The sequence below is a fragment of the Sorex araneus genome, chromosome 1 (assembly GCF_027595985.1).
Source record: "Sorex araneus isolate mSorAra2 chromosome 1, mSorAra2.pri, whole genome shotgun sequence".
NCBI classification, from domain to species: domain Eukaryota; kingdom Metazoa; phylum Chordata; class Mammalia; order Eulipotyphla; family Soricidae; genus Sorex; species Sorex araneus.
The window spans coordinates 147,854,425-147,878,035 of record NC_073302.1 but is presented as its reverse complement, the minus strand read 5'-3'; the positions used below and the strand labels follow the sequence as shown (position 1 = coordinate 147,878,035).

The 23,611-nt window shown below is 44.9% G+C and overlaps 1 protein-coding gene across 1 annotated transcript in view; it reads right to left on the bottom strand.

Moving 5' to 3' along the window:
- PIK3R1 (phosphoinositide-3-kinase regulatory subunit 1) overlaps positions 1–23,611 on the bottom strand; it is a 91,190-nt gene that overhangs the window by 59,265 nt on the left and 8,314 nt on the right. Inside the window, exon 2 of the mRNA XM_055124530.1 lies at positions 19,196–19,906. Within this exon, the coding sequence (XP_054980505.1) occupies positions 19,196–19,529 (334 nt within the window). The 5' untranslated portion in view covers positions 19,530–19,906. The remainder of the gene's footprint in view (positions 1–19,195; positions 19,907–23,611) is intronic.

Below are 23,611 nucleotides of genomic sequence, written 5' to 3'. Positions count from 1 at the left end.
TTTTTCAGGAAAGCTTTAAGTGGCTGACAACATCAGGGGCCAAGGAGATATATCGAGTACATGCCTTAGAATGGTTGAGGCCCTGAGTTTGATCCTGGGCATCTGTAACTTCAGGGACTGGAGCAAAAAGTACAGCAAGTAGGGCGGGCACTTGCCTTGCATGCAGCCAACCTGGCTCAATCCCCAGGACTCTAAGCTCTCCCTCTCCCCCCTCCCCCCCACTGAACTTGCCAGAAGTGATCCCTGAATGCAGAGCCAGGAAGAAACCCTGAAAACTGCCAGGTGTGGCCAAAATAAATAAATAAAGTTTATAATTTCAGCCCAGAGAGCTAATAATCCAGGGGGAAGGCACTGATCTTCTATGCAATTAAGCCTTTCTTTATTCTTGGTAGCACAGGGTCCCTCGAGGATTGCCAGGTGCAGCCCTGGAGATTCCCAGGCTGCCCGGGATGGCTGAGATGTTCCCAGCACCACAGGGTCCACGCAGCACCTCATCTCAGGTCCTTGCAGGTAACTGCTGGCCTACTTGGCAAAGAACCATCAGTAAGGCCCCGAACATTCTGGGCTCCATTTGGGACACACCCACCCAGAAGAAAACTCAATTAAATAAAAAGCATGTAGCCACTCAGCTACATGACCACCAATGAAAAGTCCCCAAATTAAAAAATTATCAGGATCTGCACTATCCCTGCCCAGAACATTAAAGACCAAACCCTATGAGATGGACTCCTGGGATAGGGCAATTGGCAATGTTTCCTTCAACTCTTACAAATAAAGGATTCCTTTCCTGCATTTTAAAAAGCTCTAAGAAACTAATTGCTCCCCAAATCCCCACCCTCTCCGTTTCCTTCTCTTAGGAAATTATACATTAAGTTGAGACTGAAGATTAGAAATATACTTGTTAGGATATAAATTTTTAAACATTTCAAAATACACACTAAATGAACATCTGACACTGGCAAGACGGGTTCTCAGCGATCCAATGAATCAAGATTCTCAAGCCAAGAGCCTGGGCTATATTTTTATATTTCTTCTTTTATTTGGAAGAAGGGGGCAGGCACAGGCAACTCTCAGCCAACTGGGCAGGTGAGTGGTGAATGTGAAGACAATGCAGCTTGGGCCCTGCGGTGCCAAGGACTACCAGGGCTCCTGCACTGCACCCAGCTGATGCTCCCGGGACCGTGTGGTGCCAGCCGCATGCTAGACATGTGCCCTAATCGATATACTATCTTCCAACCTTAATATTCTCAACGTGTTCTAGAAAACGCATTGGTTGGCGGGTGCTGTCTGAAAGGAAAAGGGATTAGGGGCATGTATTTTTGCCTTCTGAAAGAAGTAGCTCCTTCTTTTCGATCCTCTGTGTGCCCCCAAAGGAAATTCTTTCCACCTTTGTGTGAAGGAATGTATGTGACGCCAACATCTTAGATGGATGTAACAAGTAGACTGGACTTTCCCAAAAGGGAGTAACAAGAGTTAACTGCCAACAACTCACTTATCTGACCGCACTGCCAGGAGATAGGCAGAGGTCTCTGAGCCTGCCGCATGGACTCCGGAAGCGGGCCAAGAAAACCAAAGTAAACATTCTGGGTCTCTTATGAAACTGCTCCTAAAAGTGGGACAAAGTTGGCGGATTCAAGTCACAGAAACACTGGAATGATGAGGCCTGACAAGAAACAGAGTTTCAACTTAAACAACTATGGATCTTATGCTCCAGTATGTTTAAACTTCCCCTCCATGGTAAAGCCGGCAGGTTTCTCAAGTTTCCCTTCAGACCACAAATGACAGTTATAAAATAACTGTACATGTCACTACAAATAAGGACGGCTGGTGGTAAAGCAGCAACTTAAAAAAAAAACAAAACACCTTAAAAGCTTCTCCGATGCATTTTAGTGAAGGAGCAAATTCCAAGATACATTTATTTGCACAATCAACAACCCAACAAAGATTTTTTTAGACTGCCCTTCCGTCAGATGCTTATGAACATGTGGAACATCATACACATGTGTTATATGTATATGCACGTATATATATATGTATATATATACACACACACACATAAATGTGCCAGTGATATACATATATATCTGAGAAGCTCTAACCAAGAGAGGGTTAGCTTGAATGGTAATATATGAACCATTTATAACCCCCACAGGATCCAACAGGCTGAGGGGGGGAAATAACCCTGTATATCCCTGTAAATATTCCTGTAAATTAATTGCTCCCTTGCAGCCTATTGTTCTCATGAATCTGTTTGCTGGAAATAAGAGTAGCTCACACATCTGCTTCACTCTTTTGAGATTGGGGGTGGGGGGTCAGAGGTCTATTTCCTGAGCATTTGATACTCTAATGTATATCTGTTTTTCATATACATTTCTTCAAACATAGCAAGTTTCCCCCCACGTCACTGATATTTTTATACCTTGTCTATTTTTTGGAATAAGCACTGTAAGGCAAGATATGCAGAAAACATGAACCTTAAACAGTCTTTGTTTCTAGCAAGTTACTCTTTTAAGATAAACAACCTGAATTATGCTTTAACCTATTCCTTCCTAATTACAAAGCTTAAGAACAAAAAGAAAAAGAACGGAGAAAGAGTGCAGGGGTTAAGGCAGTTGCCTTGCACATGGCTGATACAGATCAGAATCCCGATACCACACGGTTCCATGCCCCACACCACCAAGAATGGCCCTCCTCCCCACACAGTAGCAGAGAGATCCTGGAGTGGCCCCCAAACACCGCAGACTGCAGCCCCCCAAAAAATAAAAATTTTTTAAAGGGAAAGTAAGTAAGTTCTTCCAAGTTACTCTATCTTCCTGAGTTCTTGCTTGTCAGTGACTATCTCAATGGACCCTCACAGAAACTAAAAAAAATGCTGTAAGATTTTGAGTTAAAAATCTTTTCTCCTCAAACATCTACTGAAAGCATTCTATCTTTCTGAACGTTTTCAATTACAATGCAAAGTCAAACTTTTGTTCTGGGGTAGTTACCCATATATTCTGATTTGATAGCTTAATATTCCTATGATTATATATCACTGTATCACTGTCATCCCGCTGCTCATCGATTTGTTTGAGTGGGCACCAGTAATGTCTCCATTATGACTTATTGTTACTGTTTTTGGCATATCGAATACGCCACAGGTAGCTTGCCAGGCCCTGCCATGTGGGCGAGATACTCTCCGTAGCTTGCCAGGCCCTCTGAGAGGGGCGGAGGAATTGAACCCGGGTCGGCCGTGTGCAAAGCAAACGCCCTACCTGCTGTGCTTTTGCTCTAGCCTATGATTATATAAATATACATACATATAAAACATATCTAGAGGCGACCTTTCAATGATGTCATATGAACCATGCAGAGAGCACTTCATATCTGCACACATTCAACAAGACTATTTGTATCACCTTCATTTTAATCTTTCTGGGTTCCGGAAGATCTTTACCTACTTTTTCCTTCACAGAGCTTACTTTATTGCCAGCTGTGTTAGCTCAACTCTTTACTGCCTCTCACATGGATATCACTGTGCTGTTATATAGTTGATTATTTTATAATCATTCTAATTGCAGCATTACTCTCATTTCATTGCATCCTGTTGTGTTTTTGGTTTTAGCTCATGATGATCTGTACTCTGGTGTCTTATTTTTTTTGGGGGGGTCTCCCCTGTCCCCGGCACTGGGGGGAAGAGGTGTTTGGCCACACCCCGCTGTGCTCAGAACTTATTCCTGACTTCGTGCTTAGGGATCATTCCTGGCAGTGCTCAGGGGACCAAATGGGGTGCCCTGTGGGACCAAACATGGAGCAGTCACACACAAGACAAATATCCTCTGGCTATATTCTTGCTCCTGCTCCTGCTGCATCTTGGAAGTAATAAACTACAGTCAGCTCCTTTAAACCCCCAATATGGCTTCTTTGTTTCCAGTTTGTTTAACTCCATGTTTTTCTGTTTCAGGATCACTACACAACACCAGACCCCTAGAGAAGGAGAGACGGAGGGCGGAGGGAGACGGGGAGAGAGTTGTCTGGCAGGGTATGATGAACAATTAGTTCCCAGGTCAATCCCAATAGTTTTTCATTTCGATGCCCCCCTGACAGGCAATCTCCTGCCTTCCCCAAAGCACTTTGTAATGAGGGATTGATAATACTTAAACCCTCCATAAATACAAAACTTTCAACAACTTGTACACTTCACTATTTATCTTTAAAAAGGGGGTCACTCCCAGCAGAGTTCGGGAGAACAGCAGCCACATTCAGTATGCCTTGGGTGCCATGATAGTGGGGGAACACCAGGTCACACCTGAATGGAGATCAGGGGAGAAATTTAATGCAAAGGACGGTCCTCAGGGCCTTGAACATGCTAGGCATGGGCTCTACTGCTTCAAGCATCTTCTCAACCCACACACTTGACTTTCATGCGAGAAGGTTCTTAGGATGCAACAGTACTAGCCTCCAACCCATTCTCCCAGTCCTACTGGGTTACTCTGAGTCATGTGTGTTCTGGCAATGGTACCTCGCAGGCTGAGGCCGTGAGAGCCAGGGCAGATCTGTTCTCAAGGATGGGGCTTAGCAGAGGTCAATGACCACCAGACAGTCCTGCTGGCTTTACAATGCAGTCTTGACATCTGCGCTAACGGGAGATTGCTTCACTATGAGTTTAATACTTCCACCATCTGGGAGGGCAGAAACAGGAAGGGGAGGCCGTTCCGGGGGCAGCTGCCAGGACTCCGAGTGAACTATAGGCAAAGAATTGAGGAGCACATGATTCTGCCTGCATTATTTTTAGGTGGTCAAACCTATTCTTATTTTGTCTTTTCTCCTGCTAGTCCTAGTGTTATAACCATTTAAAGTGCAAAGTGCTCTTCTCTACCTTCCTAAGGACTCCAGTGTGACTACGTAAGGACAGGGCTAGGGCGCATGCGTGCCTGTGGGGACCCTAGTTTCCATCCCTGGCACTCTAGGATCCCTTGAGCAGTGACCCTCAGCACCTCTTCTCCCAACAGAACCAGTCAGACTGGGACCACTAGGATGAGCCTGGGACCCCTGGAAAATGCTTGGGGGACCCTTTAACCCCCCACCACCACCAAAGAAGAAAGAGGCTATGTCTGGACAACTGACAGGCCTTTTAAAACTCAGAGGGAAAAATATTCTGAGTCCTTATTGTAGATGAGCGTGATTACAATCATGTTAGTGCTTATGGTTAAAGTTACTGCAACTTCACCATCACTGAGTGCCCAAGACTTCCCACCACTGACTTAAAAACACATGTATGTGTATATACATGTATTCACAACATTACCAGGATTACTGCTGTAAACGTGCCATGGAGCCACAATATACTCATCATCAGTGTCAGGATCCCTCCACCAGCAGCCCAAGGCTCTCCTGCCCACAGCTTCCCTTAGCACCCTAGGAGCTCTCACTTCTACTGACTGGATCTCAGGGTTACTTCCACTGGGAACTGTTTAACTCCTTGCTTTGTTTTTTGTTGTTATTGTTGTTGTTGTTTTGCTTTATGGGTCACAACTAGCAATGCACAGGGGACCATATAGGATACTGGGAATCAAACCCGGGTCAGCCACGTGCAAGGCAAATGCCCTACCTGCTGTACTATTGCTCCAGCCCCTTAACTCCTTGCTTTGTTTCCTTCACTTGTATCACTTGTCATCCCCGTTGCTAATAGATTTGCTCCAGCGGGTGCCAATAACATCTCCATTCGTCCCTGTCACGAGCTAGTGTAGCCCAATGGCGTCTGCTTGCTCCAGGAACACGAAGAGTCTCAAACCGTTCGTTCAGGGTCCTGACAAAGAAGTCTGACCATCTCATAGGTGGGCGGCCAGGCATTCTTTTGACGTCCTGTGGATGCTCCATAAATAAGTCAGATCACCTGGTATTTGTCTCTTTCTGACTCACTTCTCTTTGGCAGGACTTCCTCCAATTCCACCCAGGCTGCAGCAAACCTGCAAGCTTTCACAAAGTTTTCTCGAAGCCAAGTGGCATTCCATTACGTATACATAGCACAACTTCTTTATCCACTCATCTGTTGTTGAGCACTTGGCTTACTTCCAGATCTCGGCTACTGGGAATAATGCAGTGATGAAATACATGTACGTGCGTCCTTTTAAATTCGTATTTTTGTGTTCTCAGGGTAGATGCCCAGGAGTGGAACCCAGGGCCATATTGAACTTCCATTTTTAAACTTTGAGAAATCTCCATCCCATTTAAAACCAAGAGAAATCTAAGTTTACTTTTCAACAAAAACACCCAAGAAGTTTTGTTACTTTGAGAGCTGCCCTGCTTGGTGTTGTGTCTCCTGATTCATTTCAACTCCCAGAAATGAAATGAGTGGTGCCTTTCACTTGCCCTCCTGCACTTTTTCTCTGCTTGAAACTCAGGTAACAGCAACACAATGGTTACGTTACAAACTTGGCAGTGGCCAATTTTCCTGAGGAATGAAGTTTGACATCTATGAAATTTAGTCATGTAGTCAGGCTTTTTAAATGGCACTTCCTGCTAACTTTGACAGAACTCAGGCACAAGGCTTCAGATTCACTTACAGCAACTCGAGATTTCTTGTACTTAGGGATTGCAAGCAGCCACTACCCACTTGCCGAAACACATTATTCTTGTGCTTAAAATGCTTGACTTTTTGGCTCTTAAGCAGGTAATAATCAGTCTGTGCTATTTGAATCACTTTACCCTTTCAAAAGATGATGTAATTCTGAGTCTGAAATAAGGAAAGCTGAAACTCAGAGAAACATTTGAAGTGTGACTTATAACTTCAAAAGTAACACAATAGAAGATAAATGCATTCATGGTACCTCACTTTCAAGATTCAGACCCAGATATAGTTTCTTCTTGAGGTAACATGCATATCAAATATAAATCCTACAGTCAACCTCAGTAAGCGTCTCTGTAAATTAACTCTTGTGTTTCTCGTGTTTTTAGCAAGGCCTAAGAGAATGTTTTAAGTCCTAGTAAAGCAAAGACAACTTGGTTGTGTGGTTGTACAAATGTATCACCCAATGGAAAGACCTGGGTATGGGGGCAAGCCGGATGACTGCCCAGAAGGGCTGAGGTGTTGCTTCCTGGGAGGGACCCTGGGCCTCCCACACGCAAAGTGTGTATTCCGACCCTACGCCAGCTCCTCTGCTCCTGAGTCAAGGAAACGTAAGGAAAACAGGCGGAATGAAAGACCACCTCGAGATCAGAAAATATGTGCTTTCTTTGGTTCCTACGACCCTCCTCCCACAGGACTATGAAACAAGGTCCACACCACGTCTGTAGGAGGGTCCTGAACCCCAGAAAACCTCGCTCTATGAAGCCCCCCTTCTTTTTAAATATTTAAATAATCATTTGGGTTTCAGTTTTTTAATCTGATAAATGGCTGTTATAATGCAATCTTTGTAGAGTAACTGTGAGGATAAAATGAGAAATGTTCATATAAGGTAGAGCTGGGCAGTCACAGCCTGCACATGTTGGGGAACCTTTTTGAGAAAGGCATTCTCACTGAACAATAAAGGGACGGAAAGGAAAGCGCGGAACAATAATTTTCATTCATGCTTTGAGATAAACTATCCAAATTCATTTTTATCCCTGGAAATCAGTGGATATTCAGTATTAGCAATAAATTCATCTGGCCCTAATATTTAACTGCCTTCACAAAAGGAAAATTAACATAAAATGTACTTTTTGTATTTATTGATTTTAATAGTTAAGCCTTGTTATCTAATCAATCTCAATTCAAGAATTTTATCAACAGTTGTGGCTTTTAAGCTACGTTGAAATAAATTAATAAAGACACAAATATGCAACTGTCTATAGTTAGTACAGAGGAACAGAAAAATATTTCAAACAGGTTACAAATAAAGAAGCAATATAATTAGGATATTAACATTTAAATTTAAAAAATAGGATAAGAAACACAACTAGCAAAGAGCTTGCCTTGCATGCTGTACAATTCCCCACACAGTACACAATTCCCCAGTAGGGCCAGGGGTCGCTCCTGAGCACAGAGCCAGAAGTAACTCCTGAGAACCACTGGTGGGTCCCAAACTACCCCTGCCCTGTACAGTATATGGTTGTGCCAAGTACAGACGCACAACAGACAACTCAATTATTAATACCTCTAAGCAATTCTTAAAATTCTGCATTTTCCAGTTGGAACCAATGGAGCTTTTCCTTGCTTCAGTAATGGTAACATATTTCAAATCTGAAGGCTTTGTGGTAATTTTGTTCCTCAAAATAAGGCTCAGAAATAACAGTGATCATCCACAAAGCTGCTGGCTTCCCAATGCAGCCTTGACTAATGCCTATGTTAACGTATCATCACATGAGTACATATATTTATACTTCTAGCACGCAAATTAAAAAAGGTCTAAATAAACAAACCTTTATCATCTGAATCGCCAATCACCCTCTAAACGGCTTGGGAAATTTAACCAAAATTCCCACTTAGACAACTTCCCAGAAACTCTGAGCACATGTCAACAAATTTCACTCCACCACATTGAAATGGTGCCTCTGTATTCCACTGACATCTTGTAGTTTGCTCATGAAGTGCAATGAGTTAAGACTGAATCATTTCAAACCGGGTTAGAAGTTAGCAAGTGCCAAGTGCCCACCGACAGAGAGAGTATAAATGGTCCTGGAGTAGCACTGCCGACCCAATGTTCATCGATTTGCTTGGGCAGACACCAGTAACGTCTCCATTGTGAGACTTGTTAACTGTTTTGGACGTATCAAATACGCCACGGGGAGCTTGCCAGGCTCTGCTGGGCGGGATACTCTCAGTAGCTTGCCGGGCTCTCCAAGAGGGACGGAGGAATCAAATCCAGGTCGGCCGAGTGCAAGGCAAACGCCCTACCCACTGTGCTATCACTCCTGGAGTAAATACCTTAAAGTCATAAGGTTGGCAGATTTACAAAAATCCAGTACCAATTAGGCACTTTTTTTAGAAATAAAGCACATAACCCCAAGGATCAATCTGCAATCAGATTTTACAATCAGAGCAATCAGCCCCTTTCTCCTTACTCCCTAGCCTCTTTCATCTTTATGAAAGACCCCACTCTTCAAAACTTTCTTTTCTTCCTGATTGCGGCTTGCATTCTTAAGGAAATATTACTAGTGAGAACTTTTTTTTTTTTTTTTGCTTTTTGGGTCACACCCAGTGATGCACAGGGGTTACTCCTGGCTCTGCACTCAGGAATTACCCCTGGCAGTGATCAGGGGACCATATGGGATGCTGGGAATCGAACCTGGGTTGGCCGCATGCAAGGCAAACACCTTACCTGCTGTGCTACTGCTCTAGCCCCGAGAACTTAAATTTTGGGGGTTTTATTTCCCCATCAATATTTAGGAATAGCAACAGATAAGCTTTGAGAGACGCTTCATGTGTCAACAAGAGGTTCACTCAAAAATTCAGCAAGTCAAAGACAGGGCATCTGCATTTTACTTTTCAATGCAAGAATACTTGGGATCAGAAAAATCATGCAATGTGACCGGAGCCAAGAAGAATGGAATTTCTGACTCGAGTAACATCACAGGAATTTCTATTTCTCTGATGCCTACCTACATCTCAACTATCTTGGGTCTCAGATTCAGTAATCAAATTCCAAGGAGTCTCTGACAATACACCATAATCAATTCAGTCAGAACTTCAATACATATCAAACTGTGAGAGGACAGAAGAAGCAGTAGGCACTGAACAATACATGTTACCAACTGAGACTAGAAACAGACGAAAGCAAATGTCTTAGAGGGAGCAACAGGGCAGAGAAGGTAGTTCTGAAAATGAAAGTCACACTGGAGTAGCCAGAAGCCAGGGGGACCAAGTTCCGCATCCACGTTTAAAAGAAAAAAAAATCTGTTGCTTATTTTGTCTTGTTTTTCATTCCAAATCACATTTTATCAGAACATTTTAACTACGCATGGAATTAGCATAGTAAAAACAAAATAAATTAGTCCTTTTCATAAATTAGCAAGTAGGAATAATACAACTATCAAGTATTCTGACAGTATTTTGTTAAATGTGACATTTTAGGAAAATTGTACTCAAGACATTTTTTAAAAGTCAATATCTAGTTAGCTTTGGCCTTCACTCTTTAGGTTCACTTTATTGGAATTCTCAGAACTGTGTAGATATTGAATGCTCTAAGCTCAATCAAGAACTCAAAACATTAAGATATAATCTGTCACGCAACTGCTTCTCATTTCCAGCTATCGCACCTACTCACTCTTTCCTGTTCCAGCCTTCACACCAGTTTTATGTTCTTCCTCGGGGAAGTCTGTTAGCAACAATGACATGCATTCGTGCAACTACCAGCTGTATAGCTAACATCTGTTTTCTTTTACTAAGAAAAACAAGGATATGTAAATGGCATATATACTTGGTATTTGTATTTGCCAGAGATACAAAATTCTCCCCTTTTGGATGCTACTTAATAGAGATAAGGCACCATTCATTTTTGAATTTCAGAATGTCAACTGTTTGTTTTCCCAAATGCAGACTTACTAGAGAAGTGCTTATTAATCAGATTTTCTCCTGTCTGACACAAAGATGCATTCACTGAGAAAGGCCTGATTTCTAAGGTATCAAAAAATCTATTGCAAAGAAGGGAGGGAGGGAGGGGGGAGGGAGAGAGGGAGGGAGGAAGGAAGGAAGGAAGGAAGGAAGGAAGGAAGGAAGGAAGGAAGGAAGGAAGGAAGGAAGGAAGGAAGGAAGGAAGGAAGGAAGGAAGGAAGGAAGGAGGGAGGGAGGGAGGGAGGGAGGGAGGGAGGGAGGGAGGGAGGACAGACTTAACATGTAGCATTTTACTTTTTGGCAAAGAAAAGTTTCTTAGAGTATCAACATTATCTTAACTGCTATAAACAAAATAGGCTTACCCACTTACATAGCTTCTGTTTGACTGAGGTGTGGGGCTTTATTTAGACTGTATAGATATGGACAAGACAGTAAACTCTCATTTTGAAAAATCAACAACAGAAAAGGGGCTGGTAGGGTGTTTGCCTTGCACTTGGCCGACCTGGGTTCAATACCCAGCATCCCACATGGTCCCCCGAGCACCGCCAGGAGTTATTCCTGAGTGCAGAGCCAGGAGTTAACCCCTGTGCATGGCTTGGATGTGACCCAAAAAGCGCCCCCCCCCCCAAAAAAAAAAAAACCATAACAGAATGAAATATCTCGGGCCAGAAGCTTTGGCGAGTGCATCTGAATACGGGTCTCATTAGAATAAGAAAAAAATCATTTGTAACCCATGGGCCATGATTCTAAGTGACACTGGTTGTGGTAACTGGACAGAAATCTCTTCCTCACATACAATCTTTTATATTTTGGTTTCTGGGTCACAGTGGTGGTGTTCAGAGCTGCCCGGCTATGTGTTCAGGGATCACTCCTGGCTTTCCGTGGGCACTGGGTGTCACGGTTCAAATCCAGGTTGGTCACATGCAAGTTAAGTGCTTACCCACTGTACTGTCTCTCTCACACACAAAGTCTAATCTGTAATCCCCAATTTAAGTCAGCACAGGTACAGAAATGAAAATCAACTGCCTGTGACACATAGTAAACCCTGAGCACCACTGGGTGTGAGTGACCCCACCACCACCATCATAAGAATAAAATCAAGGGGCTGGAGCAATAGCACAGTGGGCAGGGCATTTGCCTTGCACGCGGCCGATCTGGGTTCGATTCCCAGCATCCCATACAGTCCCGAGCACCACCAGGAGTAACTTCTGAGTGCAAAGCCAGGAGTAACCCCTGTGCATCACCAGGTGTGACCCAAAAAGCCAAAAAAAGAAATCAAATTAACAGAAAAAGTTTAAAATAAGGAATTTAGGAAAAACAGAAACACTGGTATTCAGAAAGAGAAAATTATACTGCCAATTACATGAGGAAATAACAAGGAAGTTCATTTCAATTTTATCAAAAATAATGATCAGGGCCAGAGCGATAGCACAGCGGGTAGGGCGTTTGCCTTGCACACGGCCGACCTGGGTTCAATCCCCAACATCCCATATGGTCCCCCAAGCACCGCCAGGAGTAATTCCTGAGTGCAAAGCCAGGAGTAACCCCTGAGCATCGCTGGGTGTGACCCAAAAAGAAAAAAAAAAAATCATATTTCTATTTTCCATTATCTTCTTTCTACTCCGTTATTTTAAGGACATATTCCAGAAACGTATTTCAGATCAAAGAGATAATAATACAGCAGGTAGGGCACTTGTTTTGCATATGGCCAACCTGAGTTCAATCTCTGGGTATTTCACATGAACTCCCAAGCCCTGCCAGGAGTGATCCCTGTGTACAGAGCCTGGAGCAATGTCTGATCACTGCCACGTATGGCCAAAATACAAAAACAAAAAATCATATCTTTCAGCTCCTAAAAGTCAACAAGACAAATGTAATACATAAATTAAAGGCAAATCTAATCCCCAAACTAAACTATAAACTGAACAGAGGATAAATATTTTTATTTTTCCCACCAATGCCCAGAATATCCAGACAGGGCTCTAAGGTTCTCATCTTCAAATACCCTCTAACACGCACTGCTTTCTCCCAAAAGCAGAGTGAGCCATGCAGAATGGGAGGTCAGCACCAAAAACCAGATGTTAGTTCACCCCTCTGGGGTATCAAACAAGAGGAGCCTCCAGCTTCACAGCAAAGTCCCCTTTAAGTAAGAGAAAAAGATGAAGTTTCACTAGACAAGGCACTTTCTAGAATAAAGGAGAATTCAATAAAACAAAAATTTGTGGTGCAAGGCAAATTGCTTTCAAAGGTGGTTCCCAGTAACCCCTGAAGACCACCAAGACTCAGTAAAGGTGTGTGATGTGAGGTCAGGCCCCTGTCTTCTCTGGCCCTCCGTGCAATGTCGTCCATTTACATGATTTATTACAACCTTGTTTTCTCGATGGAGCGTGATCACTGGAGTGACACTCAAATGCTGAGTGTGAAAAATGTAAAAATAGCATGATTGGAGCAAGCATGACTGCAAACACAAACTACAGGCCTTTTCTTTTTCTGTTTATAAAGAATTCTGATCAACATTTAAAAAAAATAACACTGAGAGAGAGTACAGGAGGTAAGATGCTTGCCTTGCATGCAGCCTCTTCAGCCAGGTCCCTGGTTCAATCTCCAGCACCACAGATGGTTGCCTGATCATCAGGAGTCACCCCTGGGCACGGAGGCAGGAATGGGTAGCCTTAACAACACCTCCCCAATTTAAAAATAATAAAATAAAATATGCCACAAATTACAAGTCTTAGGCGCTCTCTGAGAAACTGCTCCATTTCCATAATAATTACAAGTGTGTGTGTGTGTGTGTGTGTATGTGTATGCAAGACAGAGGTGGGTTCTGATTTTAGATTCAAAAGTAATCTCAGGTTAGCAGAACTTACTGTTCTATACAAGTTAATATGTAAGAGTCTCTCTCTCTCTCTCTCCCATCCAAACACTCTGCAATGACATGACTTAGCTAAAGGATCTCAGAAACACTGTTTGGGCAATAGCCCCACTGGACAGCTTACTTGGAGAGGAAACAAATATATTTTCACTTCCCTATCCAGAAATCCCTATTTCTAATCAACTTTCTTTTCTTGTGTACAAAGGGAAATATACAAGGAAAGTCAAATGGGATTGTAGGTGCAGGAACAGACCAGCACTTGAGTTGTCTAAGAGAAAGAGCTAGACCACTGCCTTTCAATAGCAGGCTTTTTATGTATTTTAATTTTTTTGGTTTGGGGGTGACACCCTGCAGTGCTAAGGGTTTGTTCCTGGCTCTTCACTCAGGGTTCACTCCTGGAAAGTCTCAGGGGACCATATGGGGCACAAGGCTTGAACCCAGGTCAGCCATGTGCAAGGGAAACTCCCTGCCCACTCCAACCAATGACAACTGTTTCTAAAGTGCAAACACCACGCATTTTGTGCAGCCATCACGTTTTCACCTGCACAAGACATGAGAGTGATACTCCCCGTCTCTGCCCACCCCCTCAAGAAATGGAGGGGTCAAATGGGGCATTTTTAGGTGTGAGAAAATAAAATGTGAAATTTTTATTTTCTCATTCACAGGGAAATTTGAGCGCCATCCAAGTGGTAAGGAAAGGAGCAGGCAGAGCATAAAATCTGTGCCCAGAGGTCACTTGCTGACCTTAACATGTTCCCCTCACTTTGCTTATTAAACCTCTGCCAAAGTGCACAGTCAGCAAAGCACACTTTCCCACCAGCACAACATGGTAGAAGACTTCTCGAGACGTCCAGGCAACCGTCTAAGCCACGGCTACAAGTGTCCTCCAATATGAACGATGCAGATGAACAAGCTGTGCTTTTGAAAAACCTCCATGTTGTTAGGGCATATGAAACACACTCTAACTAAAAAAAAAAAAAAAATCACACAAAACATATAATTGAAGGGGATGAGCTTCAAGAGCAAGTCCAGACCCCACTGTTTCAGCTGGTTGGCATCATGGAGGGCCAACAAAGACCCCACTAGACTCTACTCAACCACAGGACAGACAGTCACCAGCGTGCTAAGTGAACACCACAGCACAGCAGGTCCCAGTTCCTCAAAGTGTGGGTCACAACCCCAAAATGAAATTGGGGTAACCAAAGGTTCAGGGTCATGAAAAAAGTTCACAGAGTTCTTTTAAACTAAATTTCTGGGGCTGGAGCAAAAGCACAGCAGGTAGGGCAGTTGCCTTGCACGCAGCTGACTGGGGTTTGATTCCCAGCATCCCATATGGTCCCCTGAGCACTGCCAGGAGTAACTTCTGAGTGCAAAGCCAGGAGTAACCCCTGGCATCACGGGGTATGACCCAAAAAGCAAAAAAAATTAAAAATTTTTTTTAAAATGCAGTAAAATAAATTTCTGCATGATTATCAGCCAATGTCTGATTTGTACATGTACTTTATATTGCTATGTACCCTAGGTGTTGTTAAACATCCACAAGCAAAAGGGTCTCTAGTGGAAAAAGTTTCAGAAGCTCTGGATTAGATTTATAAAAGCAGAGGCAGGTTGTCACATGAAACAAGGTGAATGGAGCCAGCCTGCAAGAAAAGAGAGATTTGAGCAAGAAAGAGAGGGTGGGTCGGCCAAGTGGGTATCTGGGGCAGAGCTGGTGTGCATGCATGCTCGCACACTTAGGCCAGAGGAGGCAGGGGCGGGAACCCCCCTTCTCTCCAGTATTTCCTAGCCTCTTTCTCACAGTTTCCTAAGAAATCTGCATGTGCAACTGCATTGGCAGAAGACGCCTTTTCCCAAGAGGAGCTATGATTGCTGATTGTTTGGGGTTGGGTTTTTTTTTTTGAGGTGGGGGGCCAGGGCACATTGGCAGTGCTCCCAGCTTATTCCTGGGCTACGTGCTCAGGGGTCACTCCAAACTCTGCTCAAGAGAACAGATGCAGTGCCAGGGATCGAACCATGGCCCGCTGTATAAATGGCAACCACTTACCCATCACGTACTCTCTCTGGCCCAGGGGCTAGGTGTTTGACACTTTAACCCCAAAAGTAACACCTCACAGCTTTATCTGTACAAGTATCACGGAAAGTGGTAAAGGGGGGTTCTTTTAGAAAGACACCTTCCCAGAAAGCCTACTGTTCGCTTCCATTCAGCAAGAAAAGGTCGTGAGGGACGGCAGGAATCCTGAAGGTGGGTCCTAACACCTTCTATTAAACCCACAAACAGACCAACTTCCACTAGGCGGGTGTATGAACCGTCCAGAGCATGCTAGCTCAATAACAGAGAGCACCCTGTGCTTCTTATACCCCAGGAAATGAAGGCGGTCCAACATAAAACTTAGGTTCAGGCAGGAAGAAGGCAGGAAAAAAGGAGGGGCTTGAGAATTCAAGTGCCCCCAGAAAAAAAAAAAAACCCTTCCTCGCCTGCCAACTCTTCTCTAATGAATATGTGCTCAGGCAAAAGGAAGTGGAGTCCTCTAGGTTCCAACATGCAAAATGTGCTCTTAATGATACTTTCCATATCAATCTGACAGGAAAGTAGGAAGAGCTATTGAATTTTCAGTTTGCACAAATCTCATTTAAAGGGGATATGACATTTCTAGAAAACCAAATGTTCAGAACTATACTCTCCACACACCCAATATTACCTATTAGTTGTCCATAATTTCCCATTTATATTCAAGCCCTCTCTCTTTTTAACACTTTAGTGGATATTATCATGGGCTTCTTTCATGAATTCTGCTAAAAAATTTCAGGTTTACTGAGAAATCAGTTAAAAATCTCAGTTGTGAGGCCAGAAAGATAGCTCAATGCTTGGCATACAGAAGGCGTGGGTTCAATCCCCACCCCTGCACGGTAAGCCAAGCACTGCCAGTAGCAATGAGTACTGAGTCCAGAACAGCCCTTGGCCACTACCAGATATGGCTCAACAGCAAACAGAAAAAACGCAACTGTCACCACCACTGAGAAAGTTCTATAAAAGAGGCGAGGGCTAAGAAAGAGAAAAATCACTTTTCAAAGATATTTATTCCGTATAAACTACAGCCAAGTAAAATTACAATTAATATGGTTTAAAAATTAGTTTATTATTTATGTGGTAGGGACCCAGCAATGCTCAGGAGTCATTCCTGGAAAGGCGCGGGCGATCGCAGGTGGTGCTCAAGTTCAAGCCAGACTTGTGGCAGCCAGGAAAGTACCTTAGTGCTGTACTGTCTCTCCAACCCCGAGAAATGACTTGTATAAAATATTTCTGTCACTGGGCTGGAGCGATAGCACAGTGGGTAGGGTGTTTCCCCCTTGCATGCAGCCGACCCATGTTCAGTTCCTTCATTCCTCTTGGAGAGCCCGGCAAACTACCGAGAGTATTCCGTCTGCATGGCAGAGCCTGGCAAGCTCCCCATGGCATACATATTCGATATGCCAAAAACAGTAAAAACTAGTTTTACAATGGAGACGTTACTGGTGCCCACTCGAGCAAATCAATGGAAAACAGGACAACAGTGCTACAGTGCAGTGCTATTTCTGTCACTAATTTTGACCAGGTACCCCCTTTTTTCCTGTCTCTTAAGTAATCTCTACTCCAACTCAGAAGTTTATTACACTATAACATTTTGTATTCTGAGACACACCAATTTTCCCTTTGAACTTAGCCAACACAAAAACTCTTTTTAACTTAAAAAATAAGTAGTCTGATTTAAAATATACAGGGTTTTTGTGCCACACTCAATAGTGCTAGGGGTACTCCCAGATCAGTGTTCAAAGTCATTTCCAGAGGTGCTCGGGGGACTGATCAGGCATTCTGGGGACTGAACCCAGAAACCTCCCCAGGAAAACGTGTTTGGCCTGCTGAGCTGATTCTCTCTGGCCCCCAAATGCATAGTCTGATGAAGAAAGACAATTCTGTGCTGCCTACAATCAATCTAAGTGAAATTATGCAAGACACACAATAGTGGATAAAATTACCTATCAGTGCATGTAGAATCAATGTTTTCCGAATCATTTGCAAAGAAAATTCAACTTCTACTTTTCAGCCTGCACCAAGCTGATTCTTACTTGAACTAAATTTATAATATATGGTGTTATACTTATGGAATAAATATCCCTTCTGGGTTGGACCAAGGAGGGAAAGGCACTTCTCTATGGCACTGTTAGAAAATTCTTTGAATTTCACAAAATATTCCCAATCCTGAACTAAAGCATTAGCACAGCGGGTAGGGCATTTGCCTTGCATGCAACCGACCCAGGTTCTATTCCTCCATCCCTCTCGGAGTGCCTGGCAAGCTACCAGGAGTATCCTGCCAAGCTATCCGTGGCGTATTCGATATACCAAAAACAGTAACAACAAGTCTCACAATGGAGACATTACTGGTGCCCGCAAATTGATGAACAACGGGACGACAGTGCTACTGTGCTATTTCCAATCCTACAGTCACTCAATGTTAAATGGTGGTTTTCATGCTTGCATTCTGCTTTATTCTCATTGTGTCATTCACCAGTGCAAGAAGAAACCAGCAAAAATAAGGCACACACTATCAGATTCTTTCCAATATGGCCACTCCACATGGCCACTCCTGCCCCTTCTTGTTTTAAAGAGGTATTCCCAGGGTGGAAGCAATAGCACAGCAGCTGGTAGGGTGCTTGTCTTGCACTCAGCTGAGGCAGGTTTGATCCCTGGCATCCCATAGGGTCCCCGAAGCACTGCCAAGAGTAATTCCTGAGTGCATAACCAGGAGTCACCCCTGAGCATCACCAGGTATGCCCCCCAAATAAACAAACAAATAACACACGCCTTCCCCTTCTGGTCTGAGTTTCTGGGACAAAAAAGGCTTGAGATTTTCAAGTGAGGAAATGATCATTTGATAAGGCTGGCAAAAGCAACAGGCAGTCTCTGACTGAATCACCATAAACATGCCACTGTAAATGAGCAAGGTGCAAAAGGCATGAGTGGAGACCATTTCAAGAGGTTCTGAAACAAGGTGGCTTCCACTGAAAGAAAATGCCCAGCGATTTCTCCTGGAAGACGAGGCTCCCACGTATTACTGGGACAGTCATCTTCGTCCAGGAAGCAGAGTGCCCCTCATTCTCTATTACCCATGGGACAGGCCTATGCTGCCAAGAGGGAACCAGGAGTTACAGCATAAGCCCACTGGCTTCCTCTCTGCTGGGTCCTGTGCATTCTTACATTAGGTCACATTAGTGCCTCTTTCATTAGGACCAAAGAGATAGCACAAGGGGTAAGGTGCCTACGTAGCTTGAAGGCGGCCGACTGCAGCTCAATCCCCAGCACTGCACTGTCTCCCAAGCACAGCCAGGAGGTCAGTCCTGAGCACAAATCTAGGAGACGCCCCTGAGCACCATGAGGCATGCCCCCCTCACACACACCCCTGCCCCAATAGTCTTATTACAAAACAATGATTTACACTATGTAACTCCTTATCACACCAGAAATGAGATAGATTGCCATATCTAGATTAGTACTAAAGACAGTAAACAGATACCATTTCCCTATTTTTTATAATTATTTATTAATAATCCCCAGCCCCACAGATTTCTAGCTGTGCAGGAATTGGTTCTGCTTTTATTCGAGTCATCAAAACAACTTCTACCCGAGCACCATGCACAGCCCAGCCCAAGCTGAAGTTCTCCATTAAAGCGAGAGAGGGGGTGAGAGAGAGGAGAGAGAGGAGGGAGAGAGAAGAGAGAGACAAAGGAGAGCAAGGCAGAGCACAAAAGCCATACAGCAACCACTCATCAATACTGACCTTGCTGCTCACTGTCTACTTCAGCTTTCGAAGAACCGGGGGCGACAGGAAGGGGTCGAGGCGGCCGGGGCTTTGGTGTTGGTGGCGAGATTCTTTTCCTCCCGATATATTCTACATAAGTTCCTGGGAAGTCCCCTCGCTCCCCCGTGGTTTCATTATAGCCGTTTAACCAGCCAATTTCTTCGGGCCGAGCTTCCTGTCCTTCGCTGAAGCCAAGGGCTACTAAGGAGCCCTTGTTCACAGTCAGGATGTCGCCCAAGTGCAAGTCAATGTCTTCTTCCCGCTCCTTTTTGTACTCATAGAGCGCCCGGTACTGGTAGCCCTCGGCGCTCATGGCTACGGATCTGTCACATGCAGCAGATGTGTCCCAGGGCACACTGTGGTCGGACTTCACGTTTCTACGCAGAGCGAACTCAGGGTGGGTGTAAGGATCCCGGATAAGTGTCCAGCAAGGGACAAAGGACCACTCTCCGAAGGCTTAGGAGGCGAGGTGACTGGCCAGCCAGCTGTCCATCTGTCCTCCATCAATGGTGTGTGGCACAGGTCCGGACTCCGCTTCCTCCGTCTTCTCCCCGGCGTCCTCCTCAACAACCTGTCAACACGCTGGCTCCTGGCCGATGCACGTGGCGAGGCCCAATCCTTTCTGACAATCCCGTCACACTGTCCATCTGTCGGCTGATGTCACTGTGGCGTGTCACACGTGGGCGTCACCTAGCAGAAGAAGGAACAGACGTGGTTTATGAATGAACATCTCGGTTTGCCATCCAAGTGGATGTGAATTTCAACTTCCATTCAGCAGGTCCTTAATCCCATTGGCACATGAGCTCAGGCCCGAGTGCTACTGCCTGCCACGCCATGGATACACTAATAGAAGATTAGTAAGACAGTCCCTGCCTTCTAAGAACACTCGCGGGGGAGGGAGGGGCAGTGGCATGTGGCAATGCACCTCAGAGATAAGACCTGAGAAAGAACATTAGGAGGCGAAATGCTAGGTGAGTGCCTCAAGAGACGCAGAGTCAAAGCTCTCCAGGGTTCAAACACCAGCAAGGCCACAGGAGCTGGAGGAAGCTGGAGACAGAGCTGGGCATGGCCTGAGAGTGTCACCAAGCCACGGTCCCATTCTGGGAAGAGGTGAATGGCAGTCCAACCTGTCTGAAGTCAAAGCAGCAGCACTGAATCTGTGAGGGAAAGTGATCTGAGGGCACCATCACCTCCCAGATGCCTGTGCTGACTTTTATGAGCCTAGGGAGGTCAGTTGGCTTCAAGGAGCCTCCAAGAAAACCTGAAAGAGAGCTGAGCCACGGCTGTGACACGCACCCCAAGGTCATCATGGTGGTGTGTAGGTGGGGCTGGCGCAGGGATGGAAGAGGTGAGGAGAGCCTTGAAAGGCATCTGGGCAAGCAGCCATGAGGGCGTGAACTAGGGCAGGGCAGAAGGTATAGAAAGGGAAGGACAAGGATCAGGGCCAAAGAGAGAGTACAGCGGAAAAATAGATGGCCTTGTATACCGTCAATCTGGGTTCAACTGCCAGCACCCGGGATGGTCCTTGAGTACTGAGGTTAGCCCCGAGCATGAGGCCCCCACCTCAACCACTCCCACCCCCCAAAAAAGGTGAAGGGCTAACGCAAGAGACCCGAGGGACTGAACACACCGCTGGGCTCCTGATGGCAGAGTGCAGGTGTGAGCGAGTGACCAAGAAGAGCCAGGGCTGTGATCCAGGAGGGGTGACTGGGGCCAGGCTACATCACTCCGTGCTCTAATTATGAGAGAGTCGTCAGGCTTTGGAAACAAAGCAGATTCTGGTCTGGTTGCCTTGTAACTAAAAATTCAGGCATTAGAGAACTGAAAAAGGAAACGGACAGTTGCTGCGGATGAAGCTAGCTTTTACAGAGGGGAAGAGAATTAAGGTGGTTTGGGGTTTTTTTGTTTGTTGGCTTACACATTGGAGGCCAAGAAATGAGAGTCAGCAGTTCTCTAAGCTAGATCCACACCTTGGTAAGTCAGAGTGGGCAGCTGGGGAAAATAATGAGTCCCCATTACACTGCGCTCCGCATTACAGATCAACCTCATACAGTCTAAAGCTTTGGGCTTAGCTGGCTGGGAAAAGAAAAAAAAAAAAAACAATAAAAACAGCCCCACCTGACCCCCTGCCCCCAACAACTTCTGGGTACTATACCAAAGACATCATTTTACAAGTTTTGGAAGAGTAGAGCCCTGGGACTGGAGCAGTAGCACAGCAGGGAGGGGGTTTGCCTTGGGTGTTTGCCTTGCACGCGGCGGACCCAGGTTCGAGTCCCAGCATCCCATATGGTCCCTCGAACACTGCCAGGAGTAATTCCTGAGTGCATGAGCCAGGAGTAACCGCTGTGCATCGCCAGGTATGACTCAAAAAGAAAAAAAAAAAAGAGTGGAGCCCTTAAAAAGTTTAATATTGAAGGTTCTCGTCAGTCAGTGTAGGCATCAGAGGAAACAGATTCCAATCACAGACTGTTATGTTGGCATTCAGAAGCGTTAAGTGTTCAGTGTTACACGGTTAAAAGCTCTCAGCTGCAATACAATAATGCTCTCAGGAAAGTTACATATTAAAAGCAGCATAAACAAACACTGGAAATCTTTATGCAGCAAGAATATTAATTTGGAATTGGATTCCACTTTGTATTTCAGTCATCAGAAGACTAAAGCAACCAGTGGAGCATAAGAGAAAAATAAACTGTATGACGTTTGAAGACAGCCTTTCCTTTTGATTGATACAGAATCAAATTAAATATTCACTGCATAAATTCACACACACACAAGAAAAATGTAAAACTAGCCAATCTCATTTTTAGCACTAATGTAATCTGTATAAATGAGACACAGAACTCTAAAGAACGCGGAAATTTACATATCCCTAAATGGCTGGGAACCAGGCAAGATGCCTAGGAATAATTTAATTCCTCTAAATCTGCCTTGAAATTTTTGTTAGCTTTTCCTGGCAATGTATGTCTTTTTGGAAGAAGTCTTCAACTAGTAGGGCTGAGAGATTTTATACCAGCTGCTGCCTACCGCTTCCTTTATTTCAATACAGTGGCAGGGTTTGGTGAGATTCTTAACAGAATGTGGTAGATAATGATCTAGCTCCCTCTCCCTGCTCTCTCCCACCGAGCCCTGTTCAAAGCAGATCCATGTCAGGACACATATTCCTTCCCAGGAGACTTTGTAGGAAGAACTGGGCCCATGTCTAACAGATCCAAGTTTCCCCAAACTAAAAATGTGCTTACGACTGTAGCTAAATCTGTGCAACGAGACAAAGAACTGAAGCTTGTGAAACCTCTGGTGACTTTCGGCTCAGACTCACGAGTAGCAACCCCCACCCACCTCGTCCCTATCCCCGCAAAAATTTAAAAAAATTGATGGGGGCATCATCTATTGGTCTCTATTAATTCCCTCATCTCACCGGTGCTCTCATCTCTCATTGCACCCTTACTTCTGGTGCAGGAGACTGGGTAGAAGCCTGGACCCTTTTTCTGATAAAAAAAAAAAAAAAAAAAAAGAAGAAGAAAAACTGCAGCTCTGGGGAGACAGTACAGAGGTTAATGCACAGTGCTGCATGAGGCAGACCCCAGTACCCCAGTTCAGCCCTCAGAGTCAAGTGATCCCTCCCCCAACACACACACACACATACACACACACACACACACACACACACACACACACCTACACACCTACACACCTACAAGCATCTGTGGGTGCATCCCCAGAGGCCCCAAGCACTCTTGGGTGCAGCGCAGCTGGCCAGAATCTTCAGGAGGGATCCCCAGGCCTCCTGAGCACCATTTGGGAGAGTCCTTTTACCTCACCCTTCCAGTCCCTCACCCCTGCCTAGAGAGAGAGAGAGAGAGAGAGAGAGAGAGAGGGAGGGAGAAATGCAGCTCTTTCATAACCTAAGGTTTTTAAGGAGAACATACCATTCCAATCTTCTGAGACTCCACAGTGAGAGCCAGGAAGACCAATGTGGAACAACTCAAGGTCAGCTGTGACTCAGGGTCCTTAGGTGCTTGCAAGCAGCGTGGCAGCAGAAGAGGAAGAATATGGACTAGTCATTTATTTGGATGGCAACTGAGTCACATGACAGGGACGGACTGAGAAGGCCTGGCTTCTCAGGGTGGGGAACTCGCACATTCTCCGGCCTGCCATGCCCATTTTAATGACGGGCATGTCTGTCATTAACTGCTGTCCTCACCGCCTTTCGTGCACTGGGAGCCGCGGGCATTAACCCGTTCGGTCAGCACCTGGTGAGTGCCAGCTAGTCTGTGCTTGCATACACGCGGGGACAGAGCTTCTTCAACCATTCTAACCATTGCCACCCCTTGTCCTGGGGGCGAAACACCTTGAAGTTATGAAGTGGCCAATTTGGATGACTGAAAGTTCAGAAAC